At 41.5% G+C, this 18,678-nt stretch overlaps 1 protein-coding gene across 3 annotated transcripts in view; it reads right to left on the bottom strand.

Moving 5' to 3' along the window:
* The window catches only part of LOC129839004 (zinc finger protein OZF-like), a 96,402-nt gene extending 85,777 nt beyond the window's left edge, over positions 1–10,625 (bottom strand). The window contains exons 1-2 of one of the 3 annotated variants that reach the window (XM_055906271.1): positions 10,044–10,625; positions 1,721–4,546 (exon numbers count right to left, since the gene is read on the bottom strand). In XM_055906271.1, coding sequence (XP_055762246.1) covers positions 3,663–4,546; positions 10,044–10,386 — 1,227 coding nt within the window. In that variant the 5' untranslated portion in view covers positions 10,387–10,625 and the 3' untranslated portion in view covers positions 1,721–3,662. Of the gene's footprint in view, positions 1–1,720; positions 4,547–5,995; positions 7,670–10,043 lie in introns of those variants that run through there. The other 2 variants (XM_055906272.1, XM_055906273.1) reach the window with 2 other exon arrangements.
* Positions 10,626–18,678: the final 8,053 nt, after the last annotated feature.

Genomic DNA, 18,678 nt, shown 5'->3' with positions numbered 1-18,678 from the left:
TAGTCTATGCATTACTCATCTCATATGTATATACTGTATTCTATCCTATTCTACTGTATCTGTCTATGCCCCTCTGACATTGCTTGTCCATATATTTATATATATGAGTCACTGGCTTACTGGTGCTCTTCCATGCCGTCCTTTGGAGGGGTGCGTCACTTGAGTGGGTTGAGTCACTGACGTGGTCTTCCAACCTGGCTTGGCACCTTGTCTCAGGATGGTAAGTTGGTGGTTGAAGATATCCCTCTAGTGGTGTGGGGACTGTGCTTTGGCAAAGTGGGTGGGGTTATATCCTGCCTGTTTGGGCCTCTCTGGGGGTATCATCGGATGGGGCCACAGTGTCTCCTGAACCCTCTTGTCTCAGCCTCTAGTATTTATGCTGCAGTAGTTTGTGTCGGGGGGCTAGGGTCAGTCTGTTATATCTGGACTATTTCTCCTGTTTTATCCGGTGTCCTGTGTGAATTTAAGTATGCTCTCTCTAATTCTCTTTCTCTCGGAGGACCTGAGCCCTAGGACCATGCCTCAGGACGACCTGGCATGATGACTCCTTGCTGTCCCCAGTCCACCTGGCCGTGCTGCTGCTCCAGTTTCAACTGTTCTGCCTGCGGCTATGGAAACCTGACCTGTTCACCGGACGTGCAACCTGTCCCAGACCTGCTGTTTTCAACTCTCTAGATACAGCAGGAGCGGTAGAGATACTCTCAATGATCGGCTATGAAAACCAACTGACATTTACTCCTGAGGTGCTGACCTGTTGCACCCTTGACAACTACTGTGATTATTATTATTTGACCATGCTGGTCATTTATGTATATCTTGGTCATGTTCTGTTATAATATCCACCTGGCACAGCCAGAAGAGGACTGGCCCACCCCTCATAGCCTGGTTTCTTCCTAGGTTTTGGACTTTCTAAGGAGTTTTTCCTAACCACCGTGCTTCTACACCTGCATTGCTTGCTGTTTGGGGTTTTAGTCTGGGTTTCTGTACAGGACTTTGAGATATCAGCTGATGTAAGAAGGGCTATATAAATACATTTGATATATTCTTATTCCATTACTTAGATTTGTGTGTATTAGGTATTTGTTGTGAAATTGTTAGATATTACTGCACTGTTGGAGCAAGAAACACAAGCATTTAGTTAGGTATTACTGCGCTGTTGGAGCTAGAAACACAAGCATTTAGTTAGGTATTACTGCACTGTTAGAGCTAGAAACACAAGCATTTAGCTACACCCACAATAACATACGTATGTGACAAATAACGTTTAAATTATTATGAAGGTCACTTGTGTAAAATGTACTTTTCCCCACTCATCTTTTGACATTGCTTATGCATATTCAGTGGCCCGACTATGTCAAAAGCCCATCCTGGTAGATCTGAACCTAATGCAGCTTGGAGTGATCAGATTACAGAAGTCACATTTAGGTGCCAGGTGTAACTGAGGCCATAGATGCTCCATATCCATTACTTTGAGTGTTATATATGACTAAATGTGTTTCTTTCTGTGTTACAGGGGCAGTCAAGAAATGGAGACCACAGAACATGACATAAGCAGAGCTGTGGGAGACCACCTCAAGCCCCTGGTAGAGCCGGGGGTGGTGTTTACCACTCCACCACGCCTTCAGCAGGCTGGAAAAGTGGGATTGATGCTGTTTTTCATACTAAGAGGGACCAAGAGTCTGTTGATTGGTCAGTCACTGGGTTAATTTGTTTTGCAATATTTTCAAATCAAATCAAGCTTTATTTATACAGCACATTTCAGACTTGGATGCAACACAATGGCTTCACAGGAAAAAACTATGAAAATAAAGAGAAATATTTAGTACAAACTTGAGAAAAAAACAACTGAAAGACTAATTGTAAAGAAATGCCATTGATTAAAATATTAACCATATGATGCTATATCCAACCCAAAATATAAGCTGTTTTTTAGGAGTGGTTCTGAAAGACACTATGGGGGGTGTCCACTGAAAGTTGACTAGTAACATCAACTGGGACCTAAAAGACACCCACTAAATCTGCCCAAGAAGAGGCAAACAAAAGAAAAACTCACAACAAACTTACAGACAGGAAGCAAACCAAAAAGGTGGAGCAACTAAAGGTGTTGACTCTCCACATCTATCAAGACAATTGTGGCACTGGGCCAGACACTCTTAAATAGAACCTGGACCAGCTCAGGTGAAACACCTTCCCACTAACGAGATGGACAAGCCAGCACAGGTGTAACACATACTGACTAACGAGGTGACACCAATCAGTTCACCCTACGTGCTAACGAGCTAGACTGGCTTACGTGCTAACGAGCTATACGTGCTAAAGTCCAACCTCAAAACATAAATGGAAAAACCAAAGCCTGTAACACCTTCCCCCTTAAGACAACAAATATATCCTATATTTTTGATGGACAAGTTTGCTCACCACCAACAGAAAACGTCCATTTCACATTACAATCAACTACAATGCTTCACCAATATAAACATGGTTGTCAACAACTGGCTGTCAACAATTAAAAACAATATTTCTAAATAATAATATACAATAGTATTATTTTCTTCAAATGTTTCTTTATAGAATCCAAAAGCTCACTAGCTTCAAGAACTCTAGTCTACTTTTTATTTAACCTTTATTAACTAAGCAAGTCAGTTACCAACAAATTCTTATTTTCAATGATGACCTAGGAACAGTGGGTTAACTGCCTTGTTAAGGGTCAGAACAACATATTTTTACCTTGTCCGCTCGGGGATTCAATCCAGCAACCTTTCGGTTACTGGCCCAACGCTCTAACCACCAGGCTACCCGAAAGTACGTTGAAAATAAGTTGTTTTCAAGTAATTTAACTACAACTAAAACGAATATTGGACATCGGGCATAAACTTCTTTTCAAAGACATTTTGCTAGGTGGGATAGCCCCAATGTCAAAACACTGTTTTAACATGTCCAAATCAATAACAAATATGCAGAAACAGTTTGATATATTGAAAAACAAAACATAAAATGTGTTATATACACAAACATCTGCCACAATAATCGTATTTATTTAAACAAGCTCCTTATAAACTGCACAAGCACCAGAAACGCTGTTGTTTTGACAAGTAGCAATAAATCACTGATATCGATTAGGGTGGAAATGAGGTTGTACGTGATGTTGAATCTAACACAACTAAAAAAAACACATGGAAATGGCTGATATCTTTTAACTCACTGGTTAGAGGTCAACCTGCAGAAGACAGTCAGCTACATTTTGGAGTGATGCATTTAAATTTAGGGGTCGCTAAATAAAGGAACGCAATCACTCATCGATATCACGTTGAAATCAATTGTGCGAGAGGAGGGGTATGAGGTTGCACGTCCTGTTAAAACGAACAGCTCAAAAACCACACGGAATCTGGGAGTAATGTGTACATCACTGGTTAGAGGACAACTTGTAGAAAACAGATCACTACATTTTGAAGTGTTGCATTTTGATTCCAGTGGGTCACCAACGTGTTAAAGTGTAACACAACTCAACACAATGTTCAATTCAGAGCCTGGATTTTTTCCCCTAAGGCTAATATCCATATCATGTTGAAATCAATAGAACAAGGGGCAAACGTTTAGGGTTCTACATTGTGACATTATTGAAATTCTCCTAGTACAATGTTAAAACATTCTACATTGTGACATCATGTGTGATGTGTGTGTATTCTCTGGTGTTGTACCAGGCTGTTTGACTGAGTAAAACTCTTCCCACATTGATTACAGCTATAAGGTTTCTCTCCTGTGTGTGTTTTCTGGTGTGATATCAGGTTGCTTAGCTGAGTAAAACTCTTCCCACATTCATCACAGCTATATGGTTTCTCTCCTGTGTGTGTTCTCTGGTGTGATATTAGGTTGCTTAGCTGAGTAAAACTCTTCCCACATTGAGTACAGCTAAAAGGTTTCTCTCCTGTGTGAATTCTCTGGTGTCGAGTCAGATTTCTAGAAGTAGTAAAAATCTTCCCACATTCATCACAGCTATACGGTTTCTCTCCTGTGTGTGTTTTCTGGTGTGATATCAGGTTGCTTAGCTGAGTAAAACTCTTCCCACATTGAGTACAGCTATAAGGTTTCTCACCTGTGTGTGTTCTCTGGTGTGATATCAGGATGCTTAGCTGAGTAAAACTCTTCCCACATTGATCACAGCTATACGGTTTCTCTCCTGTGTGTGTTCTCTGGTGTGATATCAGGCTGGTTGAATGACTAAAACTCTTACCACATTGAGTACAGCTAAAAGGTTTTTCTCCTGTGTGTGTTCTCTGGTGTATCTTCAGATGGCTATATTGAACAAAACTCTTCCCACAGTGATCACAGCCGTAAGGTTTCTCTCCTGTGTGGATTCTCTGATGAATTTTAATGCCTGATGAGGAGGTGAATCTCTTCCCAGAGTCAGAGCAGCAGTGAATTCTCTTCCCTGTGGATCTCTGCGGATGTTTCTTGAGGTGTTCTAATGTGGAGAGACTCTTCTCTGCCTCGTCAGCATCATGTTGTTGAGGCTCCCCAGAGGACCCACCGTAGTCCCGTCTCTCTCCTGTGTGAACAATAAGTGAGACAGATGGTTTAAGGCCCACAACAGTGGAAATCCACTGTAAAAAGTGATGCCAACAGCGTAGCCTCGATGTTGTACAACAATTGACGTCTGTAATGAATGTAATGATTATTTGACATTTGTCTTAAAATGAGCAAGAACAGTCATATTTTGTCTTGTTTTCACATTAGTAGTAACATCTAAGCTTGTAAGCGGTGTGCCAGACAACTTTTGGTCTCCAATATAGGCCCCTTTCGGTGTTTAATAAAATTACGGCACGAGGGCGATGCAAATGCAATTTGGTTGTAGAAACTCCTCCCTGCTAATGAGGAAACCACTAGTTATGGATGTAGTATATCTGGTAATGAGGAAACCACTAGTTATGGATGTAGTATATCTGGTATTGAGGAAACCACTAGTTATGGATGTAGTATATCCGCTAATGAGGAAACCACTAGTTATGGGTGTAGTATATCTGGTATTGAGGAAACCACTAGTTATGGATGTAGTATATCTGGTATTGAGGAAACCACTAGTTATGGATGTAGTATATCTGCTAATGAGGATAGCGCTAGTTATGGATGTAGTATATCTGGTAATGAGGAAACCACTAGTTATGGATGTAGTATATCTGCTAATGAGGAAACCACTAGTTATGGATGTAGTATATCTGCTAATGAGGAAACCACTAGTTATGGATGTAGTATATCCGCTAATGAGAAAACCACTAGTTATGGATGTAGTATATCTGGTATTGAGGAAACCACTAGTTATGGGTGTGGTATATCTGGTAATGAGGAAACCACTAGTTATGGATGTAGTATATCCGCTAATGAGGAAACCACTAGTTATGGATGTAGTATATCTGGTAATGAGGAAACCACTAGTTATGGATGTAGTATATCTGCTAATGAGGAAACCACTAGTTATGGATGTAGTGTATCTGGTAATGAGGAAACCACTAGTTATGGATGTAGTATATCTGGTAATGAGGAAACCACTAGTTATGGATGTAGTATATCTGCTAATGAGGATAGCGCTAGTTATGGATGTAGTATATCTGGTAATGAGGAAACCACTAGTTATGGATGTAGTATATCTGGTAATAAGGAAACCACTAGTTATGGATGTAGTATATCTGGTAATGAGGAAACCACTAGTTATGGATGTAGTATATCTGGTAATGAGGAAACCACTAGTTATGGATGTAGTATATCTGGTAATGAGGAAACCACTAGTTATGGATGTAGTATATCTGGTAATGAGGAAACCACTAGTTATGGATGTAGTATATCTGGTAATGAGGAAACCACTAGTTATGGATGTAGTATATCTGGTAATAAGAAAACCACTAGTTATGGATGTAGTATATCTGGTAATGAGGAAACCACTAGTTATGGATATAGTATATCTGCTAATGAGGAAACCACTAGTTATGGATGTAGTATATCTGGTAATGAGGAAACCACTAGTTATGGATGTAGTATATCTGCTAATGAGGAAACCACTAGTTATGGATGTAGTATATCTGCTAATGAGGAAACCACTAGTTATGGATGTAGTGTATCTGCTAATGAGGAAACCACTAGTTATGGATGTAGTATATCTGCTAATTAGGAAACCACTAGTTATGGATGTAGTATATCTGGTCATGAGGAAACCACTAGTTATGGATGTAGTATATATTGTAATGAGGAAACCACTAGTTATGGATGTGGTATATCTGGTATTGAGGAAACCACTAGTTATGGGTGTGGTATATCTGGTTGTAGAAACTCCTCCCTGCTAATTAGGAAACCAGACACATCAGAACAAACTTCCTTTAAATGTTTTGAGGGAAACAATGTTACTGTGGTTACTGTTGTTCTATGTTGTGAATGTTATCCAATGTGTTACTACGGGTTATAGCAGTATGGCCTAATAATTTGACATAAATTAACTTATGAATATTTTTTGGTTGATACTTCAAGGGGTCTTACAATTCAAAATCAGAAAGACTAATGATCCTTGGTATAACCTTAAAACAGTACTATACTGGGGAAGCCCTTCATGTTGGAGGGTGTTTCTACAGTACTATACTGGGGAAGCCCTTCATGTTGGAGGGTGTTTCTACAGTACTACACTGGGAAGTTCTTCATGTTGGAGGGTGTTTCTACAGTACTATACTGGGGAAGCCCTTCATGTTGGAGGGTGTTTCTACAGTACTATACTGGGGAAGCCCTTCATGTTGGAGGGTGTTTCTACAGTACTATACTGGGGAAGCCCTTCATGTTGGAGGGTGTTTCTACAGTACTATACTGGGGAAGCCCTTCATGTTGGAGGGTGTTTCTACAGTACTATACTGGGGAAGCCCTTCATGTTGGAGGGTGTTTCTACAGTACTATACTGGGGAAGCCCTTCATGTTGGAGGGTGTTTCTACTGTACTATACTGGGGAAGCCCTTCATGTTATTTAAACCTTATTAAAACAATTCCATATAGCTTAGAAGGACCTCCCCCTCAGACAAGGCTTAGACTATAATGGGTTAAACTATCTGAAACTTACATTACTCTGAGACTAGTTATCCTGGGATCTTACATTACTCTGAGACTAGTTATCCTGGGATCTTACATTACTCTGAGACTAGTTATCCTGGAATCTTACATTACTCTGAGACTAGTTATCCTGGGATCTTACATTACTCAAACTAGTTATCCTGGGGAATAGTCTTAATACAGCAAAAAAAATCTAAACCTGTTTTTGCTTTGGCATTATGGGGTATTGTGATGGCATTATGGGGTATTGTGTGTAGATTGATGAGGATTAAAAAAATAATACATTTTAGAATAAAGGGATGCACCGATATTACATTTTTGGCCAATATTTTCCTTGTCCCAAAAAACAACACCGATAACTGATATTTAAAATTTTAGCGGCCTTTTAAGCATTCTAGTACAGTTAAAAAGTTAAACACACACACACGGACGCAGCGGTCTAAGTCACTGCATCTCAGTGCAAGAGGCGTCACTACAGTCCCTGGTTCCAATCCAGGCCGTATCACATCCGGCCGTGATTGGGAGTCCCACAGTAGTTGTCTGTTATTGGTGTAGAGGGGAAGACAAAGGAGAGGGATCCCACAGTAGTTGTCTGTTATTGGTGTAGAGAGGAAGACAAAGGAGAGGGACCCACATGTGGATAGGAAGATACAAATTATCATTATTACAAGAAAATATTCATTTAAAATCCAGGAATTTTAACTTTAGCTCTCTAGGTCAAGCCAGTAGGCTACAGTAGGTTGTTTCCAAGTGGTTTTATCTCTCTAGATCAAGCCAGTAGGCTACAGTAGGTTGCATCTCTCTAGGTCATGCCAGTAGGTTACAGTAGGATGTATCTCTCTAGGTCATGCCAGTAGGTTACAATAGGTTGTATCTCTCTAGGTCATGCCAGTAGGCTACAGTAGGTTATATCTCTCTAGGTCATGCCAGTAGGCTACAGTAGGTTGTAACTCTCTAGGTCATGCCAGTAGGCTACAGTAGGTTGTAACTCTCTAGGTCATGCCAGTAGGTTACAGTAGGTTGTAACTCTCTAGGTCATGCCAGTAGGCTACAGTAGGTTGTATCTCTCTAGGTCATGCCAGTAGGCTATAGTAGGTTATATCTCTCTAGGTCATGCCAGTAGGTTGCAGTAGGTTATATCGCTCTAGGTCATGCTTGTAGGCTACAGTAGGTTATATCTCTCTAGGTCATGCCAGTAGGCTACAGTAGGTTGTATCTCTCTAGGTCATGCCAGTAGGCTACAGTAGGTTGTATCCAAGTGGTTTTATCTCTCTAGGTCATGCCAGTAGGTTACAGTAGGTTGTATCCAGGTGGTTATATCGCTCTAGGTCATGCCAGTAGGCTACAGTAGGTTATATCTCTCTAGGTCATGCCAGTAGGTTACAGTAGGTTGAAACTCTCTAGGGCATGCCAGTAGACTACAGTAGGTTGTAACTCTCTAGGTCATGCCAGTAGGTTACAGTAGGTTGTATCTCTCTAGGTCATGCCAGTAGGTTACAGTAGATTATATCTCTCTAGGTCATGCCAGTAGGTTACAGTAGATTATATCTCTCTAGGTCATGCCAGTGGGTTACAGTAGATTATATCTCTCTAGGTCCTGCCAGTAGGTTACAGTAGGTTGTATCCAAGTGGTTGTATTGCTCTAGGTCATGCCAGTAGGTTACAGTAGGTTGAAACTCTCTAGGGCATGCCAGTAGGCTACAGTAGGTTGTAACTCTCTAGGTCATGCCAGTAGGTTACAGTAGGTTGTATCTCTCTAGGTCATGCCAGTAGGTTACAGTAGATTATATCTCTCTAGGTCATGCCAGTAGGCTACAGTAGGTTGTAACTCTAGGTCATGCCAGTAGACCACAGTAGGTTATATCTCTCTAGGTCATGCCAGTAGGTTACAGTACGTTGTATCCAAGTGGTTGCATTGATCTAGGTCATGCCAGTAGGCTACAGTAGGTTGTATCTCTCTAGGTCATGCCAGTAGGTTACAGTAGGTTGTAACTCTCTAGGTCATGCCAGTAGGTTACAGTAGGTTGTATCCAAGTGGTTGTATTGCTCTAGGTCATGCCAGTAGCCTACAGTAGGTTGTATCTCTCTAGGTCACGCCAGTAGGTTACAGTAGGTTTTATCTCTCTAGGTCATGCAAGTAGGTTACAGTAGGTTGTATCTCTCTAGGTCATGCCAGTAGGTTACAGCAGGTTGTATCTCTCTAGGTCATGCCAGTAGGCTACAATAGGTTGTATCCAAGTGGTTTTATCTCTCTAGGACATGCCAGTAGGTTACAGTAGGTTGTATCCAAGTGGAAACAATTATCAACCCAATGTGGAAAGTGTCGAATTTGGACAACAACATGAAAGGCTTATTTGCTATGTGAGGTTTACTTGAACCAACAGAAGTTTCGTAATGCTTAAGTTGTTATGTGGACACGTGACATACCGACAACTTTAATTAAAACACTATAGGAGTTGTCTCCAGATCGCTATGCATATTCATACTAGTAGCTTAGCATCTCTCTCCATTGAATACAGGCGTTTGACGAGAACAATCCTCATAGAATATAAACAATATATTACAATAAAAAGATGAATCCAACAATCCAAAGAAAGGATAGGCGGGAGCTAGACAACCCGCAGTGAAGCTTTGTGGACAACGACCTCCCTTTGTTAGGGCAGAGAGACATCTTGTCAGTATATCCATATTCTTTGGTGTAGCCAACCGAACTCTCACATGGCACTATTTGGGGGCACGGAGTGCATGTACATGCAGTGCCCCCCAGTCTGCGGTCAGCAGATAGACCCTTCTCAAATATATATGTTAAGTCACTTTTTGGGAACGGAGAAAACAAAGGGTAGCTTGTTCTCTACGTCGTCTGATTCTAGACATACTAGTCATCATCCTGGGCCCTTCGTTGAAGAGGTATTGATGAGCCAACTCCGAATATCCAAAGTTAAAAACACATTTAAGGCGGAACTTACTGGTGTTAATCAGATCTCCTATCTCCTCCTCTTCATCTTTCAATGTGACAGTAATCTCCCCTTCCTCCTTCACTCCAAAAACTGCATCCTCCTCTTTCTCTTCCTCTTCTTTTACTGTAACACCCGCCTCCTCTTTCACTCTGAACGCGTCTTCCTCTTCTTTCACTGGAACGTCTTTCTCTTCTTCTTTCACTGTAACAGGCTCACCCTCTACTTCTTGTTTTACTGTGACATCCTCCTCTTCCTTCTCCTCTTTCACAACAATGTTCTGCCAGAGACCCTCGTTCTCCGTCCAGCAGACGTCCTCTTCTTTAACAGGAGGGGAGTAGTTTAGGGAACTCATGTTCGGGGATGTTAGCTAGCTAGCTATCGTTAGCGACTAGGCTAGTGCTAATTTAACCAGCCAGCTACTATAGCTGACTAATACAAAATAACGTAATATTAAATTAAATAGGTTAACAAGTAGATACGACAGAAGTGTGTCTAATACACAGTAGCTAATATACATCGAAAGCGTATAAATAGCTTGAATCTTTCGGCTATGTTGGCTAGCAAGCTACCGGGGTGGTTGACGAGCTGTTTATGAAGACCCGTCCACTAGATTATACGTCACGCTGGCAGCATTGCCTGAAAGACGCACATCGCCGTCTAAAGACTGGAGTGGGAAACGCAGTTGAGGATCACAATTTATTTTCAGACAAAGATTATTTTAAATGGATTTAATTAAATAATACTATTATATTGAGACATACAAAGACAGGAATGTGTTGATCGATTAGTGCGAATAAAAAATGTTTACTACAGCACATTTAAGGCAGTTTCATTAAGTCAAGCTAAATCTAAATAAGTAGCTAGCTACTGTAGGTCTATACTGCTCCTACATGGTGTAACAATACATCATGTAGATGTATATAATGAACAGACTAGGTCTATACTGCTCCTACATGGTGTAACAATACATCATGTAGATGTATATAATGAACAGACTAGGTCTGTACTGCTCCTACATGGTGTAACAATACATAATGTAGATGTACACTACCGTTCCAAAGTTTGGGGTCACTTAGAAATGTCCTTGTTTTTTAAAGAAAATCCATTTTTTTAATTTATCATTTATAAAAACCTGTTTTTGCTTTGTCATTATGGGGTATTGTGATGTCATTATGGGGTATTTTCATGTCATTATTGGATAATGTGTGTAGATTGATGAGGGGGAAAAAAATATTTAATCCATTTTAGAATAAGGCTGTAACGTAACAAAATGTAGAAAAAGTGAAGGAGTCTGAAAACTTCCAAATGCACTGTGTATATAGGGGCAGTACTTTGTGACATCACTTCATGAAACAGGAGGTACAAATATATAACATATAACACAATATCAACATTCAATGCATCAAAATATATGACCAAACTGGAAGTGTAAACGCCAGCCCAGCCACAATCTTAGAGGTTCACTGATGATCAACCTCCTCCTTCACATCTGACTCCTGATGATCAACCTCCTCCTTCACATCTGACTCCTGATGATCAACCTCCTCCTTCACATCTGACTCCTGATGATCAACTTCCTCCTTCACATCTGACTCCTGATGATCAACCTCCTCCTTCACATCTGACTCCTGATGATCAACCTCATCCTTCACATCTGGCTCCTGATGATCAACAACCTCCTTCACATCTGACTCCTGATGATCAACCTCCTCCTTCACATCTGACTCCTGATGATCAACCTCCTCCTTCACATCTGACTCCTGATGATCAACCTCCTCCTTCACATCTGACTCCTGATGATCAACCTCCTCCTTCACATCTGACTCCTGATGATCAACCTCATCCTTCACATCTGGCTCCTGATGATCAACAACCTCCTTCACATCTGACTCCTGATGATCAACCTCCTCCTTCACATCTGACTCCTGATGATCAACCTCCTCCTTCACATCTGACTCCTGATGATCAACCTCCTCCTTCACATCTGACTCCTGATGATCAACCTCCTCCTTCACATCTGACTCCTGATAATCAACCTCCTCCTCCACATCTGACTCCAGAGCGTCTTCATTTTTGGGGAATCGCGATGGACGATGTCATCCAATAGGCCGTCATCACCACCACCGCCCACAAGTTAATTGTCTTTCAGGTTATCAATGGGAAGAACATTAGCAATATGTCCTGTCTTGTAACTTGTCTCGTTCAATAGATTAACATTGGCAGGTGCACAGGGAGAAACCCCATAAAAAAAACTCTGTTTATCTTAAACTGCAGAAAAACTTTTGGAAATCTTTAACTGCATCAAAGCCTGTGGCCTGTGATGTTGGGACAAATGATAGTCCCTTATTATACAAGAGACAAAATTCACAAATTCTACAGCACAACGGCAGAGTCATGTGTTCACAAATTCTACAGCACAACGGCAGAGTCAAGTGTAAAACTAACAATGACTCAATAATCCTTCTGGGAATGTTATGATGTTAAAAAGTTGTGGGAGGAGTTAGAAAGTTGGCTGTCAGAAGTATAGTTATACAATGTAAAATTACTTTTAATCTGTCTGTCTGTATATTTCAAGACATGGCATTTGATGATGCAGTGAGACATCCGATGGTTGGATGATACTTTTCTCATCAATCATCTAAAATATTATACTTAATTAAAACCTGGAAATCAACCAATCCTCTGTTGTTAATTCAAAAGAAAGGTCAAATGCTTTATTATCTAAAAGTTTAAAGTGACGGAGAGAAATAAAATGGTGCTGATGCGGGAGCTTGAGATGGGGGTGTGTTCTAGTGGGTCTGGGCAGGTGTGATGTAGTTAATGGAGGTGTGTTCTAGTGGGTCTGGGCAGGTGTGATGTAGTTAATGGAGATGGAGGTGTGTGCTAGTGGGTCTGGGCAGGTGTGATGTAGTTAATGGAGATGGAGGTGTGTGCTAGTGGGTCTGGGCAGGTGTGATGTAGTTAATGGAGGTGTGTTCTAGTGGGTCTGGGCAGGTGTGATGTAGTTAATGGAGATATGTTCTAGTGGGTCTGGGCAGGTGTGATGTAGTTAATGGAGGTGTGTTCTAGTGGGTCTGGGCAGGTATGATGAAGTTAATGGAGATGGAGGTGTGTTCTAGTGGGTCTGGGCAGGTGTGATGTAGTTAATGGAGATGGAGGTGTGTTCTAGTGGGTCTGGGCAGGTGTGATGTAGTTAATGGAGATATGTTCTAGTGGGTCTGGGCAGGTGTGATGTAGTTAATGGAGATATGTTCTAGTGGGCCTGGGCAGGTGTGATGCAGTTAATGGAGATGGAGGTGTGTTCTAGTGGGTCTGGGCAGGTGTGATGTAGTTAATGGAGATGGAGGTGTGTTCTAGTGGGTCTGGGCAGGTGTGATGTAGTTAATGGAGATGGGGGTGTGTTCTAGTGGGTCTGGGCAGGTGTGATGTAGTTAATGGAGATGTGTTCTAGTGGGTCTGGGCAGGTGTGATGTAGTTAATGGAGATGGAGGTGTGTTCTAGTGGGTCTGGGCAGGTGTGATGTAGTTAATGGAGATGGGGGGGGTGTTCTAGTGGGTCTGGGCAGGTGTGATGTAGTTAATGGAGATGGGGGGGTGTTCTAGTGGGTCTGGGCAGGTGTGATGTAGTTAATGGAGATGGGGGTGTGTTCTAGTGGGTCTGGGCAGGTGTGATGTAGTTAATGGAGATGTGTTCTAGTGGGTCTGGGCAGGTGTGATGTAGTTAATGGAGATGGAGGTGTGTTCTAGTGGGTCTGGGCAGGTGTGATGTAGTTAATGGAGATGGGGGTGTGTTCTAGTGGGTCTGAGCAGGTGTGATGTAGTTAAAGGAGATGGAGGTGTGTTCTATTGGGTCTGGGCAGGTGTGATGTAGTTAATGGAGATGGAGGTGTGTTCTAGTGGGTCTGGGCAGGTGTGATGTAGTTAATGGAGATGGGGGGGTGTTCTAGTGGGTCTGGGTAGGTGTGATGTAGTTAATGGAGATGGAGGTGTGTTCTAGTGGGTCTGGGCAGGTGTGATGTAGTTAAAGGAGATGGAGGTGTGTTCTATTGGGTCTGGGCAGGTGTGATGTAGTTAATGGAGATGGAGGTGTGTTCTAGTGGGTCTGGGCAGGTGTGATGTAGTTAATGGAGATGGGGGGGTGTTCTAGTGGGTCTGGGCAGGTGTGATGTAGTTAATGGAGATGGGGGGGTGTTCTAGTGGGTCTGGGCAGGTGTGATGTAGTTAATAATTGTATAATGTTGTTGTTTGTATGTGTATGTTTTGTATTTTTATAAAATATTGAATAAAATATTTTTAAAGTCCCAATGCAAAGTTACTGTTCACTGTTCTATTTTTGGAGTTATTACATTTAACCAATCAGAATTCAGAAGAATGCCAAAGTCAGGTGTGATGTAATATGGAGGACCAGCCTGTTCCCTGTGATGTAAACTACAACAGAAATAACTTTAAATTAAACCAATCGTTTTTGCTCATGACTTGAGTGATTAAGTAAACCACAGTTTTGGAAATACATAACGCCATCTAACCAAATATCAAAGAATGCTATTAGCCAGCCAGCTAACATTAGCTATATTCAGTTATCTTAGCCAGCCAGCTAACATTAGCTATATGCAGTTATCTTAGCCAGCCCTCTAACGTTAGCTATGTGCAGTTATCTTAGCCAGCCAGCTAACGTTAGCTATTTGGCCAACTAGCTCCTAGCCTAACCAGCGTAGCCAACCAGCACGGTTATGGTCAGCGAGACCAACTACCGGAGACCAGTCAGAACCCAACTAACAGTAAGCCAAGGTGGAAAAAGTTACAAAACTGTTTTTGCTTTGTCATTATGGGGTATTGTGTGTAGATTGATGAGGATTTAAAAAATAATACATTTTAGAATAAAGGGATGCACCGATATTACATTTTTGGCCAATATTTTCCTTGTCCCAAAAAACAATACCGATAACTGATATTTAATATTTTAGCGGCCTTTTAAGCATTCTAGTACAGTTAAAAAGTTAACAAACACACACACGGACGCAGCGGTCTAAGTCACTGCATCTCAGTGCAAGAGGCGTCACTACAGTCCCTGGTTCCAATCCAGGCCGTATCACATCCGGCCGTGATTGGGAGTCCCACAGTAGCTGTCTGTTATTGGTGTAGAGAGGAAGACAAAGGAGAGGGACCCACAGCAATTGTCTGTTACTGGTATAAAGGGGAAGACAAAGGAGAGGGATCCCACAGTAGCTGTCTGTTATTGGTGTAGAGAGGAAGACAAAGGAGAGGGATCCCACATGTGGATAGGAAGATACAAATGATCATTATTACAAGAAAATATTCATTTATAATCCAGGAATTTTACAACTTCAGCTCTCTAGTTCAAGCCAGTAGGCTACAGTAGGTTGTATCCAATTGGTTTTATCTCTCTAGGTCAAGCCAGTAGGCTACAGTAGGTTGTATCTCTCTAGGTCATGCCAGTAGGTTACAGTAGGTTGTATCTCTCTAGGTCATGCCAGTAGGATACAGTAGGTTGTAACTCTAGGTCATGCCAGTAGGCTACAGTAGGTTGTATCTCTCTAGGTCATGCCAGTAGGCTACAGTAGGTTATATCTCTCTAGGTCATGCCAGTTGGTTACAGTAGGTTGTATCCAAGTGGTTGATTTGCTCTAGGTCATGACAGTAGGTTACAGTAGGTTGTATCTCTCTAGGTCATGCCAGTTGGTTACAGTAGGTTGTATCCAAGTGGTTGATTTGCTCTAGGTCATGACAGTAGGTTACAGTAGGTTGTATATCTCTAGGTCATGCCAGTAGGTTACAGTAGGTTGTATCTCTCTAGGTCATGCCAGTAGGCTACAGTAGGTTGTATCCAAGTGGTTTTATCCTCTCTAGGTCATGCCAGTAGGTTACAGTAGGTTGTATCTCTCTAGGTCATGCCAGTAGGCTACAGTAGGTTGTAACTCTAGGTCATGCCAGTAGGCTACAGTAGGTTGTAACTCTAGGTCATGCCAGTAGACTATAGTAGGTTATATCTCTCTTGGTCATGCCAGTAGGTTACAGTACGTTGTATCTCTCTAGGTCATGCCAGTAGGTTACCGTAGGTTGTATCTCTCTAGGTCATGCCAGTAGGTTACAGTAGGTTATATCTCTCTAGGTTATGCCAGTAGGTTACAGTAGGTTGTATCTTTCTAGGTCATGCCAGTAGGCTACAGTTGGTTGTAGCTCTCTAGGTCATGCCAGTAGGTTACAGTAGGTTGTATCCAAGTGGTTGTATTGCTCTAGGTCATGCCAGTAGGCTACAGTAAATTGTATCTTTCTAGGTCATGCCAGTAGGCTACAGTTGGTTGTAACTCTCTAGGTCATGCCAGTAGGTTACAGTAGGTTGTATCTCTCTAGGTCATGACAGTAGGTTACAGTAGGTTGTATCTCTCTAGGTCATGCCAGTAGGTTACAGTAGGTTGTATCCAAGTGGTTGTATTGCTCTAGGTCATGCCAGTAGGCTACAGTAGGTTGTATCTCTCTAGGTCACGCCAGTAGGTTACATTAGGTTGTATCTCTCTAGGTCAAGCCAGTAGGCTACAGTAGGTTATATCTCTCTAGAGTCTAGGTCATGCCAGTAGGCTACAGTAGGTTGTATCCAAGTGGTTTTATCTCTCTAGGTCATGCCAGTAGGTTACAGTAGGTTGTATCTCTCTAGGTCATGCCAGTAGGTTACAGCAGGTTGTATCCAAGTGGTTTTATCTCTCTAGGTCATGCCAGTAGGTTACAGTAGGTTGTATATCTCTAGGTCATGCCAGTAGGTTACAGTAGGTTGTAACTCTCTAGGTCATGCCAGTAGGTTACAGTAGGTTGTATCCAAGTGGAAACAATTATCAACCCAATGTGGAAAGTGTAGAATTTGGTCAACAACAAAATGAAAGGCTTATTTGCTACGTGAGGTTTACTTGAACCAACAGAAGTTTCGTAATGCTTAAGTTGTTATGTGGACACTTGACATACCGACAACTTTGATTAAAACACTATAGGAGTTGTCTCCAGATCACTATGCATATTCATACTAGTAGCTTAGCATCTCTCTCCATTGAATACAGGCGTTTGACGAGAACAATCCTCATAGAATATTTTTAAAGATTAAGTCACACGCCGTAGCAGCGTAGCCATTATGTCATATTAAATCACTGGCCGTGTTCGAGAGCATCAAATCCATGCTGCGTTGTGGGTAAACGGTGACTGGCCGACTGATTTATAAATAATAATGAGTAGTTATTTATGATGCAAGGTGATTTGTAAATTAGTCAATCAGCAGTCAGCAGCCACCTGCACTGTCGGCTGCAATGTCGAACGAGCCCAATACCAAACCAATCAGGTGTTCGACGAAATTATTCTTCAGATGTCATTGTTCACATGCTGCTGATAAAGTGACACTGCTTTGAATTATACTGACTTCAGTACATGCCTCATAGCTCCAGTCTCAAACTTAACCCCGTTCCTGCTGAAGAAGAGGAGGTCTGCTGGATGGAGTAAGAAGCTCTCGTGAAAGAGGGGGAGGAAGAGGAGGCTGTTACAATACAAAAACAAGTAGAGGGTGAGGCTGTTACCGTGAAAGAAGAAGAGAAAGACGTTTCAGAGTTAAAGAGGAGGACGATGACGTTTCAGTGAAAGAATAGGGGGAGATGACTGTCACATCGAAAAATGAAGAAGAGGAGGAAACTGGATATCTGGTCCCGGTTTCCCAAACGCATCTTAAGGCAACCAATGGTTCAAACGGTGAACTTAGCAATAAGATGGTTTTGAGAAACCGTTCCCTGATTAACACTCGTAAGAACTGATGTGTGGTGTTAAAGCGGAAATGTGCAATTGCTACATCCATATTTTGACTTTTAAATTATTTATTTATAACAATTGATTGAACTACAGATTGGTTGATTGATTGTTGTGTGGCTTTTTTAAAGGGGCAACCTAGTTTTTAAACAAACAAAGTGGCTGCCCAGAGTCCTGAGCTGTGTTAGAATACTCATACTAACTGCACTATTTGTGATGTTAATAGAGTATATAGTCTGCTTATTGGTCATAGTATGATATAGTTAGTATGCCAAAAGTTCCCGGATGTCGTACTAAATTTGCCAAAATAGGAAGTATACACGCAGTACTTTAGGGCCCATAATGCAATTCTTCAGGAAATGACTGTGGCTTCAACGTTTTCAGATTTGAAGAAAATGGGAGAAAATATGCAGCCGAAGTCCAACGAGAAAGCGGATACAAATGAACTGCTTTAAATAATTATGACAAATGTTGAGCAATGCAATAAAGTAAAGACTTTTCAAATACATTACCTTACACGTTATGTTAGCTACACTGTCCTTACAAAACGCATAGCATATATTTACAGCAGTATGTGAGCTAGCTACCTAACGTTAGTTGGCTACTTATACATCAAACTTGCCAGTATATTAACTACACTGCTCAAAAAAATAAAGGGAACACTTAAACAACACAATGTAACTCCAAGTCAATCACACTTCTGTGAAATCAAACTGTCCACTTAGGAAGCAACACTGATTGACAATAAATTTCACATGCTGTTGTGCAAATGGAATAGACAAAAGGTGGAAATTATAGGCAATTAGTAAGACACCCCCCAAAAAGGAATGGTTCTGCAGGTGGTGACC

This window comes from Salvelinus fontinalis, chromosome 40 (assembly GCF_029448725.1).
Source record: "Salvelinus fontinalis isolate EN_2023a chromosome 40, ASM2944872v1, whole genome shotgun sequence".
Taxonomy (NCBI): domain Eukaryota; kingdom Metazoa; phylum Chordata; class Actinopteri; order Salmoniformes; family Salmonidae; genus Salvelinus; species Salvelinus fontinalis.
Note: the sequence above shows the minus strand (reverse complement) of the source record. Positions and strands in the feature narration are given on the sequence as shown.